Source organism: Balaenoptera borealis (genome assembly GCF_965194805.1).
Source record: "Balaenoptera borealis genome assembly, chromosome: 19".
Lineage (NCBI taxonomy): Eukaryota > Metazoa > Chordata > Mammalia > Artiodactyla > Balaenopteridae > Balaenoptera > Balaenoptera borealis.
In genome coordinates, this window is record NC_138878.1 from 17,405,294 (window position 1) to 17,427,899 (window position 22,606).

General features: G+C 42.6%; 1 protein-coding gene and 1 pseudogene across 4 annotated transcripts in view; one reads left to right on the forward strand and one right to left on the reverse strand.

Annotated features, from left to right (window-relative positions):
- PRMT7 (protein arginine methyltransferase 7) overlaps positions 1-22,606 on the reverse strand; it is a 50,872-nt gene that overhangs the window by 26,460 nt on the left and 1,806 nt on the right. For all 3 annotated transcript variants that reach the window (XM_082369851.1, XM_082369850.1, XM_082369852.1), the window contains exons 2-4: positions 20,181-20,356; positions 17,333-17,369; positions 6,967-7,116 (exon numbers count right to left, since the gene is read on the reverse strand). In XM_082369851.1, coding sequence (XP_082225977.1) covers positions 6,967-7,116; positions 17,333-17,369; positions 20,181-20,356 — 363 coding nt within the window. The remainder of the gene's footprint in view (positions 1-6,966; positions 7,117-17,332; positions 17,370-20,180; positions 20,357-22,606) is intronic.
- Positions 5-6,954, forward strand: LOC309617495 (ras GTPase-activating protein-binding protein 1 pseudogene; annotated as a pseudogene). The gene has a single exon. The product of its transcript is annotated as a ras GTPase-activating protein-binding protein 1 pseudogene (transcript).

Here is a 22,606-nt window from a genome sequence, read left to right on the forward strand (position 1 = left end):
AAATTAGAGACAAAACCCAAGTAAAAATGAGCAATAAATTAAATAACATCCTAAAACCAAGATATGCCTTGATTCTGGTCCTATGACTTGAAGTAAAAGAGGCCTCCACTACAGAATTTCTTCCTGAATACACAAAATGTACCTTTGTTACCATTTGATACAGGCAAAATACTTCATTGGGCTGATTTGGGTTTATCTGATAAATAAACAAGACTTCATCTATGTAACTTAAATACTTCTCCAAATGTGTGTCTTGGAAATGAATACAAAAGGATGAGATTGCGCTGGGTTTAACTTGCAGCTGGGCCTTCCCATTACATGCCAGGCACAGGAGGGACGCAGGGGGCTCCCAAGGAGGCTGCACTACTTAGTAAGGATGGCAGGTGTCAGTGCTATGCTAGAGGGAACCAGGAAGGGGACTTGCCTCACGAAACCATGATCTGTGACCTGGGACAGGAAGTGTATGTGCTCCCTAGAGGAAAGTGAGACTGTAACTGTAGTAGACGTTAAGTGCGAGCAGGTTACCCTCCTGCTTAAAACTGTCTCAAATCCCTACTGCTAGCAGAACACAGCCTGTGTTTTCTCACGGTATTTGAGGCCTTCCAAACTGTGGACCACCTTACTTTACCCAGCCTTACTCCCCTCCCACACCCTCCACCCGATACACACACACACACACACACTCACACACACACACAACCAATGCTACAGCCACGCGGATGTCCTCATTGTGCAGGAGGCAAGCCTGAGTCTTCCCTGCCCTACCCCCATCTGCCAAAGCAAACCCAACTTTCCAGGGCAACACAAATCCCCCCCCTACAGAAGTCTTCCCTGAACCCTTCACATGTCCCTAAACATAAGTTTCTCCAACTCTTACTTTCCAGCCTGCCCAATTTAGATTGCACAGCTCCAACCACGTCACTGCATAAAACATACAGATGCACACGCGGCCACACACAGAGAGAGGAAATTTTTGAAAATGATGAAGTGTCTGGTCACGATGACAAGATTTCCATTTTTTTCTAAGACCTTTTCTGCATCACCCATATTTTCTGCCATGATCATGTATTTCTTTTATTATAATCAAAAGGGAAATGCTATATTCTTCCATAAAGAATGCATATGTGCTCAGCTAGGAAAAAAAATCTTCACAATCTGTTTCAAATTATTTCTAGGCTCTGGCTTGATGGTTTTGATGTGTTCATAGTTTGAGGGCCTCAAACCCTCAGTTCTCACCAATCAGTTTACCTCCAACCCAAAAGTATCACAAGCTCACACCATCCTCTCAGTCCTCCTGCCTCATGACTTATCATTCATCTCCTCCACTGACCCTTCAGGCTCTGTCATTCACAGCCTCCTCCTCAGCCACCAAGAACTCAAGAACTCACCCCAACATTATCTGGAATGAACCCTGAAGCTGACTTCCCAACATCATTCTGTGTCCTCCCCCCCGCCCTCAAATCAGTTTGGGGAACTGACCTTCTTTCAAGTGGTGCACCTGTCTGGTCTAAGGTCAATGAGGTAAGTTAAATGGCATTTAACCTTATTCTGGCCAATGATACCTAAAGAGAGGTCTGCTAGAGATTCCTGGGAAAGTTCTTTTTGCCCTTAAAAAGGAGAAAGAGAGGAAGCCAGGACCATGCTTTGTTTTCAAGGCATTTGCCACAGAAATCACTGTAACCAATGCACCTTCCCCAAATATTCCTTCCTTTTCAAATGTACTAAAAGAGAAGCCTACAGTCAATGTCTGTGATTTCTTATATTCCATCCATTCCTCAACCTTATTCTCCTGAAAATATCACCTAAAGGCGGGTCACCAATAGCCTCCTAGTTGCCAACCCACAGCTTTCTCAGTCCTCATCCTGCTCAATTTCTACACCTGCGCTAATACAGTAGCCATATGTAGCAATTTAAATGTAAATTAAAACTGAATAAAATTCAAAAATTCAGTTCCTCGGGCCTACTAGTCACATTTCAAGTGCTCAGCTGCCACATGTGGCTAGGGACCAGCATACTGGCCAGCAGAGCCATAGAAGATTTTCAACATCAGAAAGTTCTATTGGACAGTGCTACTCTATAACATCCACACCTACTGGCCACTCCCTCTTTCTCACGATTTCTATGCAGTCTGCCCCCTACCCTCTAGGGTCTCTTCGTGTCTGTCTGGACTTGACTTTATGGCCACTCTTCTTCCCTCAGCCCCCTGAACATAGGCGTGTTCCAAGGTTTGCTCTTTTCAGTGTACTCTCTCTCCATGGACAACCTCCTACACTGCCAGCTTCACCTGTCACACCTTTAGCAAGTGAGTCCCAAATCCACTATATATGCAACTCTCTCAAGGTTCAGACTTCTATCTACAGGGACCAGCAGGTTCTCGCTCACTCTTTCTTCTGGACCTGTCTTTCCTGTTGCCATGCAGCTCAGGCAGAGCTGAAACCACAGGGCAATCCACAGACAGGAAGACCAGAGGATCAAACAGGTAGTCACTAAACAAAAACTGGGAGGCCACCATAAGATGTCAAGAGTCAAACGGAAGAGGTCTGAGAGTCACAGGCAAGAGCAGCAAGAGAATTTGAAATCCAGGTAAGTGATGTAAAAATATGGAAAAACCTAAGAGTACAGTCCTACCAATTCTATCGAAAAATATGTTCTCACCCTATATTTTTAATTAGCAGTCCACATATATACTGGCTCCTGCCACAAGACCTGTCTCTCTCATTCTCAACACGTCCAAAATGAAATGCATTTTCTTTCCTGCAAAGTAAGTTATCTTCCTCTGAGTTCCTCTTACCAGTCAATGGCAACCCTGCCTCCACCCTAGACACCCACACTAGAAAACTAACTCTCACACACACTCACACCCTCCCATCAAAGCCACCAATGTGGAGTGAGCACCATATTAGGAACTAAAAAGACCAAGCTCCAGGTCTAGCTCTCCTACTTATTAACTGTGGGACTTATATCTTTAACCTCTATGGGTCTTAGTTTCTTCATTTACAAAGATAATAAAATCTAGTTGAGTTTTTTGTTTTTGCCGTGCTGTGGAGCAGAGCTTGTTCCTCTCCCGCTCAGCCGTGCAGGCTGAATCGACCAAAGCAATGGTTATGGAGAAGCCTAGTCCCCTGCTGGTTGGGCGGGAATTTGTGAGACAGTATTACACACTGCTGAACCAGGCCCCAGACATGCTACACAGGTTTTATGGAAAGAACTCTTCTTATGTCCATGCGGGATTGGATTCAAATGGAAAGCCAGCAGATGCAGTCTATGGACAGAAAGAAATCCATAGGAAAGTGATGTCACAAAACTTCACCAATTGCCACACTAAGATCCGTCACGTCGATGCTCGTGCCGCTCTGAACGACCATGTGGTGGTCCAGGTGATGGGCTTGCTCTCTAACAACAACCAGGCTTTGAGGAGATTCATGCAGACGTCTGTCCTTGCTCCTGAGAGCTCTGTTGCAAATAAGTTCTATGTTCACAATGATATCTTCAGATACCAAGATGAGGTCTTTGGTGGCTTTGTCACTGAGCCTCAGGAAGAATCTGAAGAAGAAGTAGAGGAACCTGAAGAAAGACAGCAGACACCTGAGGTGGTACCTGATGATTTTGGAACTTCCTATGATCAAACTGTCAGCAATGACTTAGAAGAACATTTAGAAGAACCTGTTGCTGAACCAGAACCGGAGCAAGAACCTGTGCCTGAAGTCCAAGAGGAAAAGTCTGAGCCAGTACTGGAAGAAACTGCTCCTGAGGATGCTCAGAAGAGTTCTTCTCCAGCGCCTGCAGACATAGCCCAGACAGTGCAGAAGGACTTGAGAACCTTTTCTTGGGCATCTGTGACCAGCAAGAACCTTCCACCCAGTGGAGCTGTTCCAGTTACTGGGATACCACCTCACGCTGTTAAAGTACCAGCTTCACAGCCTCGTCCGGAGTCTAAGCCTGAATCTCAAATTCCACCACAGAGGCCTCAGAGGGATCAAAGGGTTCGAGAACAGCGAATAAATGTTCCTCTCCAGAGGGGACCTAGACCAGTCTGTGAGGCTGGTGAGCAAGGTGATGTTGAACCCCAAAGAATCGTAAGACACCCTGACAGTCACCAGCTCTTTATCAGCAACCTGCCTCATGAGGTGGACAAATCAGAGCTTAAAGATTTTTTTCAAAATTATGGGAATGTGGTGGAGCTGCGTATTAACAGCGGTGGGAAATTACCCAATTTTGGGTTCATTGTGTTTGATGATTCTGAGCCTGTTCAGAAGGTGCTTAGCAACAGGCCCATCACGTTCAGAGGTGAGGTCCGCCTGAATGTGGAAGAAAAGAAGACTCAAGCCGCCCAGGAAGGGGATCGCCGAGATAACCGCCTGCGGGGACCTGGAGGCCCTCGAGGTGGGCTGGGTGGTGCGATGACAGGCACCACCCGAGGAGGCATGGTGCAGAAACCAGGATTTGGAGTGGGAAAGGGCATTGCTCCAAGGCAGTGAATTGCTCGTCACCGATCTTCAGGCAGCAGTACAAACCCTAGCTCCCACAGAATGGTGAATTTCTTCAGCCAACTTTTGGTATCTTGGAATCTGATTCTAGTCTATGATACACTGCTTATGTTTGTACAATTTTACTTTTTGTATTAATGGTGTGTGCTCCTTCTCCCTCTCTCCCCAACCCCGCCACCTTTTAGTCCTTCAGTTCATATCATTTTGTGGAATGATATTTTAGGAAAAACAGATTTTTAAAGAAGAAAAGAAAAAAGACTGCATTTCCTTGTTTCATTTGCATATACATACTGGTTTTCTTTTTAACAGTTTCCCCAAAGGAATGTGTCTTGCTTATTACTTACATTTGGTATGTTTCACTCACTGGAATATTTCTTACTTATTTTCTACATGTTTCAAAAGCCTGTGAGAATTACAGGATTTGATAAACACTTTTAAGGCAGGAAGAACCCAAATTGTCTCTTCTTTGAGAGTCATGACTACCTTCTGGTGTGGAAAAATTGCTGTTGGAAAAATTGACAATTTAGATTCTCTCTGGTATGGTTAAAAACTGAATAAAAGGTGTTAGTGGAGTTTCTCTTTGGATACGTGGTCACAAAACAGTTCCCAAACCTACTGTTTTTACCACTGAAATTTAAATTGTTCAGTAGGTTTTAAATGTCTAGAATGCAACTGATAAGCTTTTCTTGAACTGTTAGGTTTTTTTTGAAGTAGTTTTTTCATGTTTAATTTGTATTTGTAAAAAAAAAAAAAATTTCTTTTTAAAAAATCTGAATAACACAAAACCAGAGCAAAACTGTTGTGCCTTCTATTTATCTTTGATTCCATTCTTGGCGATTGTTTAAAGAAAAATAATAATTTTAAAAAAACCTAGATTTGTTCTATCAGGTTCAGAGTATGTTGGGAATTACAGAATCCCTCCTTTCACGCTGTATGTCTTGTGTTCATTTGTTATGCCTTATTCTGAAATTGAGTCTCAAACTGGAATGCCTTTGAGGTCAGATGCTTCTGTAGAGGTTCTTTGACCTGAATAGTTCAGCATTTGCATTAAGTTTTATTTCAGTGTCTCTTCAGAATCCTAATCATAGCCCATAAGAAAGAATGTGACTTTAATATTTGACTTTGCTGGTGTGCTTGAGTGTGCACTAGTTTTTTTTCTTTAAATCATAGCCATATGGTAAATTTTCTATTTGTTATGGTTCCCTTTTATTGGTGGGCATGCAGTGGGCATTTCTTGGAAATGGCTAATTTTTATTAAAATGTTTCTGGAAGAAAATTAAAAAAAAAAAAAATCTAGTTGAGCCTACACTGATTTCTTTTTATCAGCTCAAAGACTCCCACAAAGGCAAAGAAATGGCTCTTAATCAATTTAATGAAATCCTGAGGCAAGTGTACAGAATCGCACGCACCCATGCACACACCCCTCTCAGAACTTTTATGGAGACCTGAAGCCCATTATTCTTACCTTAGGTTAAGAACACCTAACTCAAGATATTAGAGTTAAAAGTCTTTATTGAGACACTCAGGTCTTCCAGAGTCTAGCTATAATCCACCTTTCTAGGTTTTGCTACCATGACAACCCTCTGCCACAACTCTGGATGACTCTTCCCCAAACACACCACGTTATTCCCTCAGCCTAAAATGCCTACCTTTCTAGACCATAAACATGAGGGCTACCCTGTAAGCAAGGGGTGGCAGGGGAGCTGGAAGGAGTCTGGGTATAACACCCAGAATGCTGACCTCTACACTTCATGTGAGAAAGCAAAAAACTTCTTCTATCTGTTTAAGCCACTGTTATTTTGGGACTTTGTTATCTGCAACTTAATCACCATATGAACCAAATTTTGTAGGGCAAAGTGCTTAAATACATGCCCCCTTTCCCAAAAGCTTGGAAGAAAATACACCAAAATTTTAACAATAGTTAACTTTGATAATAGTTAACACACTATTTTTATTTTATATTTACCAAATCTCATATAAGGATATGTATTATTTACATTATCAGAAAAATAATATATGTTTAATGTTTTATTAAAGGAAAGAAATGGCAGACTGCGGAACTATTGGTAAATGTAGTAGGATGGCTGGCTCTGTGGGGATCTTTAAGGTAGTAATCTCAACCTTGGTGCACATTCAAAAACCCCAATGCCCCAGCCACATCCCAGAATAATAATTAAAATGGGTAGGTGGGGGGAGGACATGACAACGACTGACTAGACATTAGCTTTTTTAAAGATCCTCAGTGATTCTGACATGCAGCCAAGGCTGAGAACCGCTGTTTGCAGGGAAGAAAATGAGCTCCTGGAGGAAGGAACTGTGTCTGATTCATCTCTGTGTTCTCTGAACCTGGCCCTGTGCTTGGCATGGAGTGAACACTCCATGAATGTCTGTCTGTGAACAAACAGATGGGCAGAGTGCAAGGGACACAAAGGACTTCCCACATAGGACACAGGACAAACATGTGAAGAGTGTGGCTCACCTCAATGGCATAGCAGAAGTCAGCACCAGCCGTGACAGCCATCATTGACAAGAGTCCTGTGCCAGTGCCAATGTCAAGAACCAAGGCCTTCTGTCCTTTGTCCTTCACCCTGCTCACAGCAGCCCGGATACCTTGGTAATATTTCATATTCTAAGAAAAAGGGAGAAAAAGCTGTTATTTCATACCAGTTATTATAAATAAGTGCTTTGTGAAGTTCTGAAGTCATGGTTGGCAGCAGCAGTGTAAGTCATGACCCTGTAACCTCTGTGACTTACACTGGCTGAGTTGGGCAGGCCTCCTGAGGCTCCGGGGGCACTGGATCAACCTCTTAAATTAAGCGATTGTCTCTCCCCTTCACATCCACTCTTCTATACTCTGCTTAGACATGCTGGGGCTAGGGTTCTGCAAACTACATTCTTCTCTTTCCAGCTGTTAGGACTGGACAACAGGGGAACTAGAGGGTGACTGGAAGGTAGGAGAAAGGAGAAAGCTTGTTCCTTCCCACATAAGGGCTCTCCTTGGGCCCTTCAGAGCTAGCAGCAGCACTCAAGCAGAGATTCCTCTCAGAGATCTGAGCACTAGCCTCACAGGACCTCTCCTCCACACATCTAGGTTCTGGAAACCCCAGTCTTCTCCCTTTGTGTCCCCAGCCCTAGGAAAGGGGACTGCTTCCTGCAATTACTATCACTAGGCTACCCTGGTGCCTCCCAGCCCTCCCACACCTGTGTAACCAATTCCTTCTATTAAATTCCCTCTGTTGAAATATGTAACGTTGCTTTTGGTCTCCTCACTGGACTCTAATTCATACAGCTTCCTGGGCTAAAAAATATTTTCCTCTCACAAAATCATTTCTTCGTTTTTAGTTCAGGTCCTTAGTAGCTTAAGCAGACACATTTTTTTCTCTATAACAGTTTAGTTGATTAAGTACCCTGACCCTTCTATTGAAAATAACTAAAAATGATGGGGTAAATATATGTAAATCTGTTTAAACGCACTGATGACCTTGCCAAGTCAGTAAGTAATATTAAGAGGCCAAACATGGACTTCCCTGGTGGTTCAGTGGTTAAGAATCCGCCTTCCAATGCAGGGGACACGGGTTCAATCCCTGGTCAGGGAACTAAGATCCCACATGCTGAGGGGCAACTACGCCCATGCACCGCAACTACTGAGTACATGGGCCACAACTAGAGAGAAGCCCACGTGCCACAACGAAGATCCCGCGTGCCGCAACTAAGACCTGACGCAGCCATATATACATACATACATACATACATACATACATACACACATATTAAAAAAAAAAAAAAAAAAAGAGGCCAAACACCTAGAAGTGGATTCACCTGAGTTGAGCCTTAAGATGACTCCCCTACCAGCTGACACCTTGATCACAGCCTATAAGAGACCCAGAGGCAGGGAACTCAAGCTAAGCTGTGTCCAGATTTCTGACCCACAAAAACTGTGAGACATGGACTTCTCTGGTGGCACAGTGGTTAAGAATCTGCCTGCCAATGCAGGGGACACAGGTTCGAGCCCTGGTCCAGGAAGATCCCACATGCCATGGAGCAACTAAGCCCGTGTGCCACAACTACTGAGCCTGTGCTCTAGAGCCCTCATGCCACAACTACTGAAGCCTGCACGCCTAGAGCCCGTGCTCAACAAGATAAGCCACCACAATAAGAAGCCCGTGCACCACAGTGAAGAGTAGCCCCCTCTCGCCACAACTAGAGAAAGCCCACGCGCAGCAACGAAGACCCAAAGCAGGCAAAAATAAAATAAATTAATTAATTTTTTAAAAAGTGAGATAACTCTTTAAGCCATTAAATTTGGGGATAATTTATTATGCAGTAGAAAATAAGTAATACAGGACTATATTTTGATACAGGGCTGGTATCAAAAGGGCAATATTCTCTGACCACAGTACAATCAAGTTAGAAATTTCAATAACAAAAATGTGACTAAAGAAAAAAAGACTTTTGAACATTAAGAATTTTAAACTCACAGGTAAAAGACTAAAGCAAAAGGAAATTAGAAAATATCTAAGGCGTTCCCTGATGTCCTAGTGGTAAAGATTCTGGGCTTTCACTGCCATGGCCCAGGTTCAATCCCTCGTCAGGGAACTGAGATTCCACAAACTGCATGGCAAGGCCAAAAAACAAAAACAAACAAACAAAAAAATGCAAGTTTCTGCTGGGCCTGAGGTCTGGGCTTGGTCTGCATTAAAAAAGAAATCTAGAATTGAGTAATATTTTTTAAACTATATATCAAAACTCTTGGGATGGCTAGAGCAATATTTGGAGAGAAATGCATTAAAAAAAGACAGAAGATGACAGGCATCCACCTAAAAAATTAGAAAGAGGGCTTCAAAATAAACTCCAAATGAGTAGATGAATAAAAATAATAAAGAACAATAATTAATGAATTAGGAAACAAATATAAAACAGAAATCAATGAAGATAAAATTTAGTTATTTCAAAAGACTAAAAACTTGATGAACCTCTGGTAAGACCAGTCCAAAAAAGAAAAAGAAAAAAAATGGTAAAGGAAGAAAAAGAAGTACAAGTAACCAAAAACTGGGACTGAAGGGCGGGTGATGAAGTGGTGATATCAGTATATATGCTGCAGAGATTAAAGAGTCCACCAGCAGGGTACTTCCCTGGTGGCGCAGTGGTTAAGAATCTGCCTGCCAATGCAGGGACACAGGTTTGATCCCTGGTTTGGGAAGATCCCACATGCCATGGAGCAACTAAGCCCATGTGCCACAATTACTGAAGCCCTAGTGCCCTAGAGCCTGAGTGCCACAACTACTGAAGCCCGCGCGCCTAGAGCCCGTGCTCCGCAACAAGAGAAGCCACCGCAATGAGAAGCCCGCGCACCGCAATGAAGAGCAGCCCTGACTCGCAGCAACTGGAGAAAGCCCACGTGCAGCAACAAAGACCCAATGCAACCAAATAAATAAATAAATAAACGAAAGAGATTAAAGGATATTAAAAACAATCTTTAGCAAATAAATTCCCCCAAAATCAGATGAAGTGAACATTATATTGGAGATTCTATCCAACACATTAGAGCAAGAAAAAATGAAATAAGATCTAGATAGAAAGAAAGAAAATTATTATTAATCACATATGAGATGAGTGTGAAGAAAACCCAGAACACCTACAAATAATTATTAGAATTAAGAGAACTGAGAAAGATTACAGGATTCCAAATCAGTAAATAAAAAACAATTGAAATTCAGTATTATCAGCAATAGCTTTTAAACCCTTGGCAAAAGGAAGGATTTCTTAAATATGAGACAAAAAGCACCAGTCAATAAAGAAAATATAAGATAAATTTGACATTAAATTTAAGAACCTGTATTGTGAAAAAAAAACCCATAAACTAAGAAACGAGCAATACATATAACTGACAAATGGTTAGTACCCAGAACATATAACGAATTCCTACAAATTACTAGGTCATAAAAGAGGAAACATGAATAGCCAACGAAAAATGAAAAAAGCTCACATTCAGCTGTGATCAGGGGAATGCAAATTAAAACTATAGTGACAGACTAGTTCAATCCTACCAGATTGTCAAAGATGTAAAAACTGGTTAATAGGACGTGAGAATGTAAACTGGCATGATTAGTTTGGAAAAGAATCTGACATTACCCAGTAAAGCTAAACACACCTGATGGCTGATGGCCAACAATTCCATTCCCAGGTATACACACCCTAGAGAAAAGTATGTATATGCACCAGAGTACAGTTACTGGAATGTTCCAGGTAGCACTACTTACAACAGAAAGAAACTGGAAACAACCCCAAAGCCTATCAGCAGAAGAATGGGTAAGTAGTGATGTATTTACACAATGGAATCTGTACAGCAGTGAAAATGAATGAACTTACAGCTACATGCAAAATGGATGAATCTCAAAAACAATGCTGAGCAAAAAGACAAGTCACAAAGAGTAAACACATTATGACTCCACTGTGTAAAGTTCAAAAACAGGCAAAACTAAGAATTTATATTTTAAGGACATGTAGTAGGTGGTAAAACTATAAAGAAAAGCAAGAGAGTAACTGATACAAAATTCAAGACAGTGGAAACTTCTGGAAGGAGGAAAACAAATGCAATCAAGGAACACATAAGGAATTCCGAGTAATGGTAAGGTTCCATTTCCTAAGCTGAGTAGTGAGTCTATGAGCATTTGTTTTATTATTCGTCTTTAAACTATACATATACATTTTATACTGTTTTGTGTGTCTATGTTATAACAAAAAGGTTCTTTTAAAGAACACGAATAGTACTAGACTTTAAAATATCAAAGCCTTTAAAATAGTACTAGACTTAAAAAGAAAATGGAGTGATAATGTCAAAATTCTGAAGTGATTTCCAAACTAGAATCCAGCCTTAAGTGTGAGGATAGAATACAGAAGTTTTTGGATAAGCCAAGTCTCAAAAACCTTACTTCCCACGAACCCTCTCACAGGAAAGTGAGGAAGGATGAGCTTCACCAAAGAGGGAGGGAACCAAAGAGGAATACATGGGATCCAGGAAACGGAGGACCCAATAAAAAAAGAGGAATGAAGGAAGTCTACAGACAATAAACAAGAATCCCAGGACGACAGCTACACAGCAGGTCTAGAAGGCACCCAGTCTAGACTGGAGCAGGGCAAAATGATCCCAGAGACAATCTCCAAGAAGATGAAACTGACAGAATAGCTGATTGTTTTGACCTTTCCTTCAGAAAGGAAATTTATACTACTGGGAGAAAGTTTGGGCATAAAAGGATGAGTACATAGAAAACTAAGCAAGGGAATTCCCTGGCAGTCCAGTGGTTAGGACTCCACGCTTTTACTGCCGAGGGCGTGGGTTCAATCCCTAGTCGGGGAACTTAAGATCCTGCAAGCAGCAAGGCGTGGCCAAAAAAGAAAGAAAAAAAAAAGAAAGAAAACAAAGCAAAAATAAGATAATTACTAATAAAGAGTTATTCAAGAAAGAAAAAGCAATCAAAGTATATCACATAGCTCAACTGTGAACAGTGTTTACACATGTCTAATAAAGTCAACATATGATTTTAACTAACATGCACATTTATGTGTTTACCTCATCACAAACCTTCAAAAGGAGGTATTATCGTTATCCCTATTTTACAGATGAGAAAACAGAGGCACAAAGAATTTAAGTGACTTGCCTACTGAAACACTGAATATTAATTTAGCAAAAATTATAACTACATTGGGACAAAAGGAGAACGAGTGGGAAGGAGGAGCTGAAAGAATACCAAACTCTCAGCTCTCACAGCGGGAAGTCAATAGATAATAGTTATTTAGATCTGGAAGTAAACATAAAACAGCTCAAAGAAAAGAAATGAGGTTGCCTCTGAGGGTAACCATTAAAAGGTACTGTCTGGGGGACGATACACCAGGGGACTTTTTTTTTTTAAATAAATTTATTTATTTATTTATTTATCTTTGGCTGCATTGGGTCTTCGTTGCTGAGCGCGGGCTTTCTCTAGTTGCAGTGAGTGGGGGCTATTCTTCGTTGCAGTGCCCGGGCTTATCACTGCAGTGGCTTCTCTTGTTGTGGAGCACGGGCTCTAGACGCACGGGCTTCAGTAGTTGTGGCTCGTGGGCTCTAGAGTGCAGGCTCAGTAGTTGTGGCTCATGGGCTTAGCTGCTCCGTGGTATGTGACATCTTCCCGGACCAGGGCTTGAACCTGTGTCCCCTGCATTGGCAGGCGGGTTCTTAACCACTGCGCAACCAGGGAAGTCCCTTCTTTTTTTTTTTTTAAATGGCGTGTTTTTGTGTGTGTGTGTGTGTGTGTGTATTCTGCCTACCCAATTTTATTATTTATTTATTTATTTATTAGAAATTATTTTTTATTTATTTATTTTTTGGCTGTGTTGGGTTTTTGTTGCTGCACACAGGCTTTCTCTAATTGCAGCAAGCGGGGGCTACTCTTCGTTGCAGAGCGCGGGCTTCTCATTGTGGCGGCTTCTCTTGCTGCGGAGCACGGGCTCTCGGCGCACAGGCTCCAGTAGTTGTGGCTCATGGGCTCAGCAGTTGTGGCTCGCGGGCTCTAGAGCACAGGCTCAGTAGTTGTGGCGCATAGGCTTAGTTGCTCCACGGCATGTGGGATCTTCCCCGGACCAGGGCACAAACCTGTGTACCCTGCATTGGCAGGCGGATTCTTAACCACTGCACCACCAGGGAAGCCCTGGGACTGCTATTTTTCACAATAAGCCTCACAGAAATATTTGACTCCTAAAGTAACTGCATTTATGCTTTGGATAAAATCAGTATGTCATTTTATGTTATGTGCTTTTTACCACGATGAAAGAAAAAAAAAGTTAAAGAAAACAGAATGGCAATTGTTAGAATTGTTGAACTAGGAAAATGAACATCAAATACACTATATCCCCAAAAAGCAGGAGGGCACAGTTTTCTTTGTGTAGCTGTGCCTGTGGGGTAACAAGAAAGAGAGTGGGACTGGGAGCTGGCCTGGGAGTTTCAGTGAGCTGATCACCTGAGAACCCTAATTAGCAGCATCCTCAACAGTAAACCAGGGCCCACATATGTTCCAAATTAATAACACCCATTAAATTAGCTATCCCTTTTTAATTATCCAACTTTGAATCTAGAAGAATGGTGCAGATGAACCGTTTTGCAGGGCAGAAACAGAGACACAGATGTAGAGAACAAACATATGGACACCAAGAGGGGCAAGTGGCAGGGGGTGGGGATGAATTGGGAGACTGGGATTGACATGTATACACTAATATGTATAAAATAGATAACTAATAAGAACGTGCTGTATACAAATAAATCAATAAAATTAATTATACAACTTTAAAGCTACTACTGGAGCCCTCTTAAAAGGTAATTGGTAGTATCTATCAAGAGTCCTACCTAATGTTCAAAACCCTAGACTACACCAAAAAAGATATTCGGATAGCAAATATGCACATGAAACGATGTTTGACATCATTTGCCATTAGAAAAAATGGAAATTACAACTACAAAGTTGGGAACTTCCCTGGTGGCACAGTGGTTAAGAGTCTGTCTGCCAATGCACGGGACACGGGTGCGAGCCCAGGTCCGGGAAGATTCCACATGCCGCGGAGCAGCTAAGCCCGTGCACCACAACTACTGAGCCTGCACTCTAGAGCCCACATGCCACAACTACTGAAGCCTGTGCAGCTAGAGCCCGTGCACCGCAACGAAGAGTAGCCCCCGCTCGCTGCAACTAGAGAAAGCCCGTGTGCAGCAACGAAGACCCAAGGCAGCCAAAAATAAATTAATTAATTAAAACAAAATAAAACTACAAAGTTAAATAATGTACACTTAACATATAGACCTAGCAATTCTACTCTTATACATTTTTTAAAAAATTAATTAATTAATTAATTTTTGGCTGCCTTGGGTCTTCATTGCTGCCCGTGGGCTTTCTCTAGTTGCGGTGAGCGGGGGCTACTCTTCGTTCCGGTGCACAGGCTTCTCACTGTGGTGGCTTCTCTTGTTGCAGAGCATGGGCTCTAGGCATGCGGGTTTCAGTAGTTGTGGCACTTGGGCTCAGTAGTTGTGGCACGTGGGCTCTAGAGCGCAGGCTCAGTAGTTGTGGCGCATGGGCTTAGCTGCTCCGCGGCATGTGGGATCTTCCCGGACCAGGGCTCGAACCTGTGTCCCCTGCATTGGCAGGCAGACTCTTAACCACTGAGCCATCAGGGAAGTCCCTCTTATACATTTTCTGAAAGAAATGAAAACATGTCCACACAAAGACTTATATGTGAATGTTCACAACAAAACTATTCAAAATAGCCAAAAACTGGAAACAATCCAAATGTCTGTTAATTGGTAAATGGATAAAATATGGTATATCCATATAATGGAATATTACTCAGCAATAAAAAGGAATGGATATTGGGACTTCCCTGGAGGTCCAGTGGTTAATACTCCATACTCCCAATGCAGGGGGCGTGGGTTCAATCCTTGGTCGGGGAACTAAGATCCCGCATGCTACATAACATGGCCAAAAAAAAAAAAAGGAATAGATATTGACACATTCAACATGAATGACCCTCAAATGATGAATGAAGGGAGAAAGACACATAAGACTGTATATCGTATGATTTCATTTAGATGAAATTTCTAGGAAAGGCAAAACTATAGAGACAGAAAACCTATCAGTGGTTGCCTGGCAGGCGGGGGCAACCAGGGAGTTGGGTACCAGGATTGATTACAAACAAACAGGAAATAATTTTATGGGATAATGGAAGTGTTTTTTTGTTTTTTTGTTTTTTAATTTATTTATTTATTTATGGCTGTGTTGGGTCTTCATTTCTGTGCGAGGGCTTTCTCTAGTTGCGGCAAGCAGGGGCCACTCTTCATCACGGTGCACGGGCCTCTCACTATCGCGGCCTCTCTTGTTGCGGAGCACAGGCTCCAGACACGCAGGCTCAGTAATCGTGGCTCACGGGCCCAGTTGCTCCGCGGCATGTGGGATCTTCCCAGACCAGGGCTCGAACCCGTGTCCCCTGCATTGGCAGGCAGATTCTCAACCACTGCACCACCAGGGAAGCCCTGGAAGTGTTTTAAAACAACAACAAGACTTCCCTGGTGGCACAGTGGTTAGGAATCTGCCTGTTAATGCAGGGGACACGGGTTCTAGCCCTGGTCCAGGAATATCCCACATGCCACGGAGCAACTAACCCGTGTGCCACAACTACTGAGCCTGTGCTATAGAGCCTGTGAGCCACAACTACCGAGCCTGCACATCACAACTACTGAGCCCGCATGCCTAGAGCCCATGCTCCACAACAAGAGAAGCCACCGCGATAAGAAGCCTGCACACCACAATAAAGAGTAGCCCCCGCTCACTGCAACCAGAGAAAGCTCGTGCGCAGTAACGAAGACCCAACGCAGCCAAAAAAATAAATAAATAATAAATAAATAAAACCTTACTAAAAAAAATAAAATAAAACAACAAAATGTGAGGCACCATGCAAAAGCATAAAGAAATATGTTTTTCTTGACTCTGCCACTAACCAGCAACTTATGACTCCATTTCCTCATGTGCAGAACTGGGGAGGGGAGAACAGAAGTTAGAGGAAAATAATGAAGAGTCAGGAATGTTCCACCAAGGCAGTTGAATTTTACCTCAAAAGCAGGGAGAGGCCACTGAAGGGTTTCAACCAGAGGAGTAACATGGTCAGATGGGCATTTCAGAAAGACCCCTTGGGCTGCTGTATAGAGGAAGGAGAAGAGGGACCAACACCAGTAAATGACGGCTGAGCAGGCAATGGGGTTGAAAGAACCATAGAATATGATGACCAACTAACTACAGGCTCAGATAAGGAAAAGGGCGCCATCTGGCTTGGCTGACCAGATGGATGACAATGCCATTTGTCCAAATCCCCTGGAAGCTGGGTCAAGAAGGACCCTCAATGGCGATGACACTAAAATCAGAGAGGCTCATAGGCCCACGAGTCCAAGAAGAAGACCATTAAACTAGAAAGGATTAGTCAAAAGCCGGGAACAATATTTGTTCCACATTCTGTAATTCCCCAACAGCTCAGCAAAGGCACTCAGATATTTGATGAAAATTAGAGAGGCACCTGGCCCCTCCCGTGGAGCCTACACACTAATGGTGCTGAAGGAGGTCCTTCGGTCAGAGTGTTGCCAAGAAGTAGGCAAGCTGAGCAGTTAACCAGGGCTGGGTGAAGGAGACACCACCACCAACACAGCCTCATGACCAGCCCTGCCATGTTCCCTGATCTTTCTGCAGTGCACTGCTCAGTTTTTAAGTGTAGCCCTGCATCATTCTCCTTCAAGCCTCCCAATTTCTGAACCATCTGGATGAGGCTGACTAGTCAAGCACTCTGGTAGACCAGGAAATCCTGGGTTGCTAGCCATCATAAGACCAGAACTGTAGCATTTACTCAAACAGACAAAGAAAACTCAGATGAAACAAAGGACAAAAGCTGAAATGTAATTCTGCAGTGAAAGCCAAATATGCTTTACAAAATACAGTCTGCAGTGACCTCTAGAGATTTTATTTTAAAATTACAAACTGACTATACAAGGTGAAACTGTGTAATTAAAGTATTTTTATCTAGAGATCATGGAAATCAGCTAGTATGGCCCACTCATTGTAAATTCTAATAAATGAGGTCTGCAGAGGTCCCATGTTTTCTCCAAGGTCACGCTCAAGTCAATAACAGAGCAGGAAGTAGGACCCAGCTTCCTGATTTCCCAACCACTACACCGTACTGCCTCTCTGCATCATTCTAACATCATGCCTCGGGGGGAAGTTTTTAACCTTCTTGTAATGGAAAGTTTCAAACACCACATTAAGATAATAGTTTCCTTCTGTACTTACCCTGTCTTTGTCATGCAGCATATCAGCATAGGATGACCTAAAAAAATAAAAAGACAGGTCAGAAACTTCTGCTAATAATGATAAACATCAACATACGAGAATATTCACATATATAAACATATTCTTTTATCAGATGGAACAAATATCCAGGCCCGTTTTAAACTATTTTAACAGAGCTATAAACTGTCATTCTCCTGTACTGCAGGAAAAAATCTCAGAGAAAGATGTTTATTTTCAGTAAAGAATCTCGGACTAAAAATGCTGATAGTTAAGCCCTGTCACAGTAATTCCATAGTCCTAGCATACTGATCATGTTGTACATCATACGATTTTTTCCTCAGGAACATCTCAGATGTGTCCGATACTTTACATAATCTTGCATACATTTGTACATTGGGATGATCACACATGTAACACTGGGGAGAGGAATCGGGGAAAGGGAAAGTATATGCCTGCTGTATATGTGAAGGGTATCATGCCTGGCACTTTCCCTTAGCTGTCATCAGGGACAACTAAGAAGCGTTCACCAGACTACAGGGAGGAGAGCTGCTTATCCATGTTTTCTATCGTAGTAATTCAAAAACTTGAAAAATCTCTGGCAGGGTCAGGATAAGCCCCCAGAACTCAACAGGCTCAGCCCAAAGATGCTGTCTGAGAATTCCAGGTGAGAGTCAAGGCACTCTCATTAAACAGAGGACCTCCAGCTTCGGGTTGACATCAGAATTAATGAAGAGCTTATTTTACATGCAGATTCCCACAATACACACAAAGAGCTTCTGATCTAGAAGATGGAGCTGGAGTCTGGAAATCTGCACTTGAACTGGTGCTCCAGGTAACTGTGACACAGGTATTTCATACTCTACATTTTGAGGAACACTGCACCAAAAGCAAAGGCTTCTTTTTTTTTTTAATGGCATACCAAGGTTTTTAACATTTGAACCCACCTGTGAGTGTTTAGTTGAAATCTGATCCTTTCTACTTTTCTCCACCTTTTAAGGGGCATTTTCACTCCCCCATCTTCCCTGCCTCACCACCCACTCACTCCCCTGACTCCACTGACATCACTCTCCCTAAGCACCACCAGCTCACTCACATCACTAACATCCAGGATTTCTCCGACCCTGCTGGACACTCCCTCTTCCTGAAACGTTCTCTTCCTTTCTACTCTCTGGCCATGCCCTCCTGGTTGTCTTGCCTCATCAGCTATTCCAGGATTCCTTCTCCAGCCCTCTACCTTTCACATTCTACACAATCTCAGAAAGCCTGCAATCTCTTCCAGTTTCAACTCTAACAACTGCAAACTGTCTCCAGACCCATATTTATCTGTCCAGTGGCATTTCCATCTGGATGTCCAAAGCCAGATACCTAATCTTCATCACCCCAACAACACCCATTCCTCCTGTGTTCTTCTCAAGGAACAACAGTTCCATCCACGTAGTCACTCTAACCAGAAATCTTGGTGCTTACTGAATTTTCTCTCTCTCCTTCCATCACTGCATCCAATGAGTTACCAAACTCAAGCTCTCGCAAAGCTTTTTCCTCCTCTCTCCACCTCCCCTCTCTCAGCCTTGGGGTTGCAATATCCACCCAAATGCCCATATGGTTTTCACACCCTCCAACCCACTTTCCACACTGCTCTCAGCTTAATGTTCCAAAATGCAACCCAATCTTTTTTCTTTCCCATTTAACACCTCAATCACTCAGAAAATAATGTCCAAAATATTTAGAAAGAAAGTAATGTGTTTGAGCCCCTACTCTGTACCAGACATTGTACTTCATTCACTCATCAAATAACCCTAAGAAAAGGGTATTATATGATGAGATATACATATTGTTATACTGAGGTATATACTGTTATACCGTATATGAGGCATATACTACTACATTGATCCTCAGAGAAGTTTAGTAGCTTGGCCAACGTCAAGCTACTTGATGTTAAGAAGTCAAGTAGCTTAAGAAGTGGCTAAACTAGAACTTATACAATCAGGTTCCTCTTCCTGCATTTTGTTACCACCAATTACAACATGACCCCTGCCTACTTTTTCAGCATCCTCTCTCACCATAGCCCTAATTTTGCACCACACTCCAGCCACACTGACCTGGCTAGCCATTCCTCAAACTAGCTCATCTGGAAGTTTGCACATAATCCCTGCTGCTCAGAAAGCAATCTCCCTCCCTTTAGATTCAGGAAATCATTCAAATATCGCCCTCCCAGCCCAGTTGGTTCTTGCTGCTTCCATGTACTTCTGTGCCCATTTCCACTGACTTTTATCTCATGGTGTCATAATTTTTTATATGTCTGTCTATTCCACAAAACTGCATGTTCTCTGAGGATGAGAACCTTATCTTTGTCATTTTGGTATTCACAGCCTTAGCACGGTGTCATATGCACTTAATGACTGCTAAACAACAGTAACTCACATACTTTTAAACATCCTTCCAAAGGAAAAAAAAAAACCTCATTTTTTCCCACTTTTTCCATTAAAGAGAAGTTAACTATATGATAAATGTGCCACCATTTCAGTGACACAAGTAAATAATTAAATTTCATAAACTCGTCTACTACTACTACTACTACTGAACCTTGGGTCCTCTTTGGTCCACAAGACAGATCCTTGGGGACTCTGGTACAGCTGCCACAAAATGTCTGACTCTCCACACAGGCATAACTTTGCCTAACTCCCACACAAACCTGCCCAGCTGAGCAGACCTGCTGGTGACCAACACCTGCCCTGATCAGAAGCACTGGGTGACAGCCTATTCCCCACTCAGACTGGATTCCAAGGCATCTGCTTTGAGATCAAGGGCCCCACCCAGCTGCAGCCAACTGTGGAAAAACCCTTGTTACCTTGCGATCTCCTGGTGGTAATCATAATGCTCATCCTCCTCCAGCCACTCCACAGACCCCGTGGTTGGGTTGGCCCGCCCGCAGAAGACTTTCATGGTGCCAATTAGCTCCTCAGTTTTAGCGTAGAAAAGCAGCCTTGCCAGCTGCCTATAGACAGGTCTGATCGTCAGAAATCTCTTCAAATTGTAATGCCCAAAAATGAAGAGGAAAAAAAAAAAAAAGAAATCAAGAAAGACAAAAATGTCACAGTCACTGAAACTATTTGTTAATCAGCATTTTAATCCTTCCAGCAGGGTTACTTGGTTTTATATTCAGCATATAACATCAAATACTATTAAGACAAAAACTCAGAAAGCTTTCTGGAAACTTCAGCAGTCCTCAATGATTTCAATAGGGTCAAATGAGCCTTACAGGTGCACCTGAGTACAGGTGAAGGCAGGTAAGAAGAGAAATAAAGCAAAGGAAAGGGCTAGAAGGAAAGGAAAACACAAAGAGATTGGGGTGGTGGTAAAGGAGTGTCACCAATACTGCCTCAGAAAGGTAAACACTTAGTTTAAGGAAAAATACAAAGAAAAAGCAATTCAAACCAACAAAGAAACCTCACCTGAACAAATAAATCAGAGCTATATGCAAACATGGCTAATCCCAGGAATATAACATTGAGCCAAAAAAGAAGCAAATCACAGAATACAAATGATTCCATTCATATGAAATTTATAACTATTCAACATAGAACAATATATTCTTCAGGGATCACACTAAAAAGCATGGCAGGGAATGAGGATAGCGGTTACCTCTAAGAGGGAAGGGAAAAGGATGGAATCAACAAGGGCCACACAAGGGACTTCAAAAGTAACAGTATTGTTATTTTTCTAAAACTGGGTGGTGGGGGCTTCCCTGGTGGCGCAGTGGTTAAGAATCCGCCTGCCAATGCAGGGGACAAGGGTTCGAGCCCTGGTCCGCGAAGATCTCACATGCCACGGAGCAACTAAGCCTGTGCGCCACAACTACTGAAGCCCGCGAGCTACAACTACTGAGCCCGCGAGCTGCAACTACTGAAGCCCGCGCGCCTAGAGCCAGTGCTCTGCAGCAAGAGAAGCCACCGCAATGAGAAGCCCACGCACCGCAACGAAGAGTAGCCCCCGCTCGCCGCAACTAGAGAAAGCCCACACGCAGCAACGAAGATCCAACACAGCCAAGGTAAATAAATTTTTTTTTTAAAATTTTAAATAATTAAAAAATTTAAAAACCGGGTGGTGGGGATACAGGTGTCCATGATATTGTCATTCTTTATGCCTCACTATTTTTTATGATTACTTATCCACCCCATATTCAATTTTTTTTTTAAATTTTTATTTATTTATTTTTGGCTGCGTTAGGTCTTCGTTTCTGTGCGAGGGCTTGCTCTAGTTGCGGCGAGCGGGGGCCACTCTTCATCGCGGTGCGTGGGCCTCTCACTGTCGTGGCCTCTCTTGTTGCGGAGCACAGGCTCCAGACGCGCAGGCTCAGTAGTTGTGGCTCACGGGCCCAGTTGCTCCGTGGCATGTGGGATCTTCCCAGACCAGGGCTCGAACCCGCGTCCCCTGCATTGGCAGGCAGATTCTCAACCACTGCGCCACCAGGGAAGCCCCATATTCAATTTTAAAAACAATTTTTAAAAACCTTTCTCCGTCTGAAAAAAAAACAAAGCCTTCAAATAAATGTCACCAGATGCATATCTTATATGGCCTGTTTCTCCAAAGAGATCTATTTCTGAGAGATAAACACCAAAGCTCAAACTCTGAAAGTACTTCTCAGCAGATATGGCCTCTCACAGTGCCCTCCCTCTTACCATTCAGAAAACAGCAAGTGTTCCACACTCCCATTCATTTCTTGATAAACACTGATCCATCATCAGGAAACCTTAGGAAGAATGCCTACTCCACAGGACCCTAAACATTCCTAAGGCATTTTACTGGCAAGAGTTACTTTCTTTTGAAGTTATCTAAACTAAATAAACACTGAATTCTTATACTAGAGGATGGAGAACAATCTTTTCTGAAAAGACTCAGGCAGTCACTGGACTGGTTCAAAGCAGTCAATTTGTCCTTCAGTAAAACTCTACCTCTAACTCTACTTCAGCATATCTATTCTCTAATTTAGTGGCTCTCAAGGTTTCCGACAACCCCAGTAAGAAATATGCTTTACCTTGAGAGACAACATACACACGCACATGCAAAGTTTCAGAAAACAATACTTAGTCTTCCTGTAGGCAAGACCCTCTGATATAGTCCACTGTATTTAATTTTTATTTTTTGTGTTGGTCACGATCCACTAAATTGATTTAATAACTCACCAAAGGGTTGCAACCTACAGTTTGAAAAGCTCTGCACATCTCTGCTAATACTTATTATTAAAAGACAGAGTATCTAGAACTACCATAATTT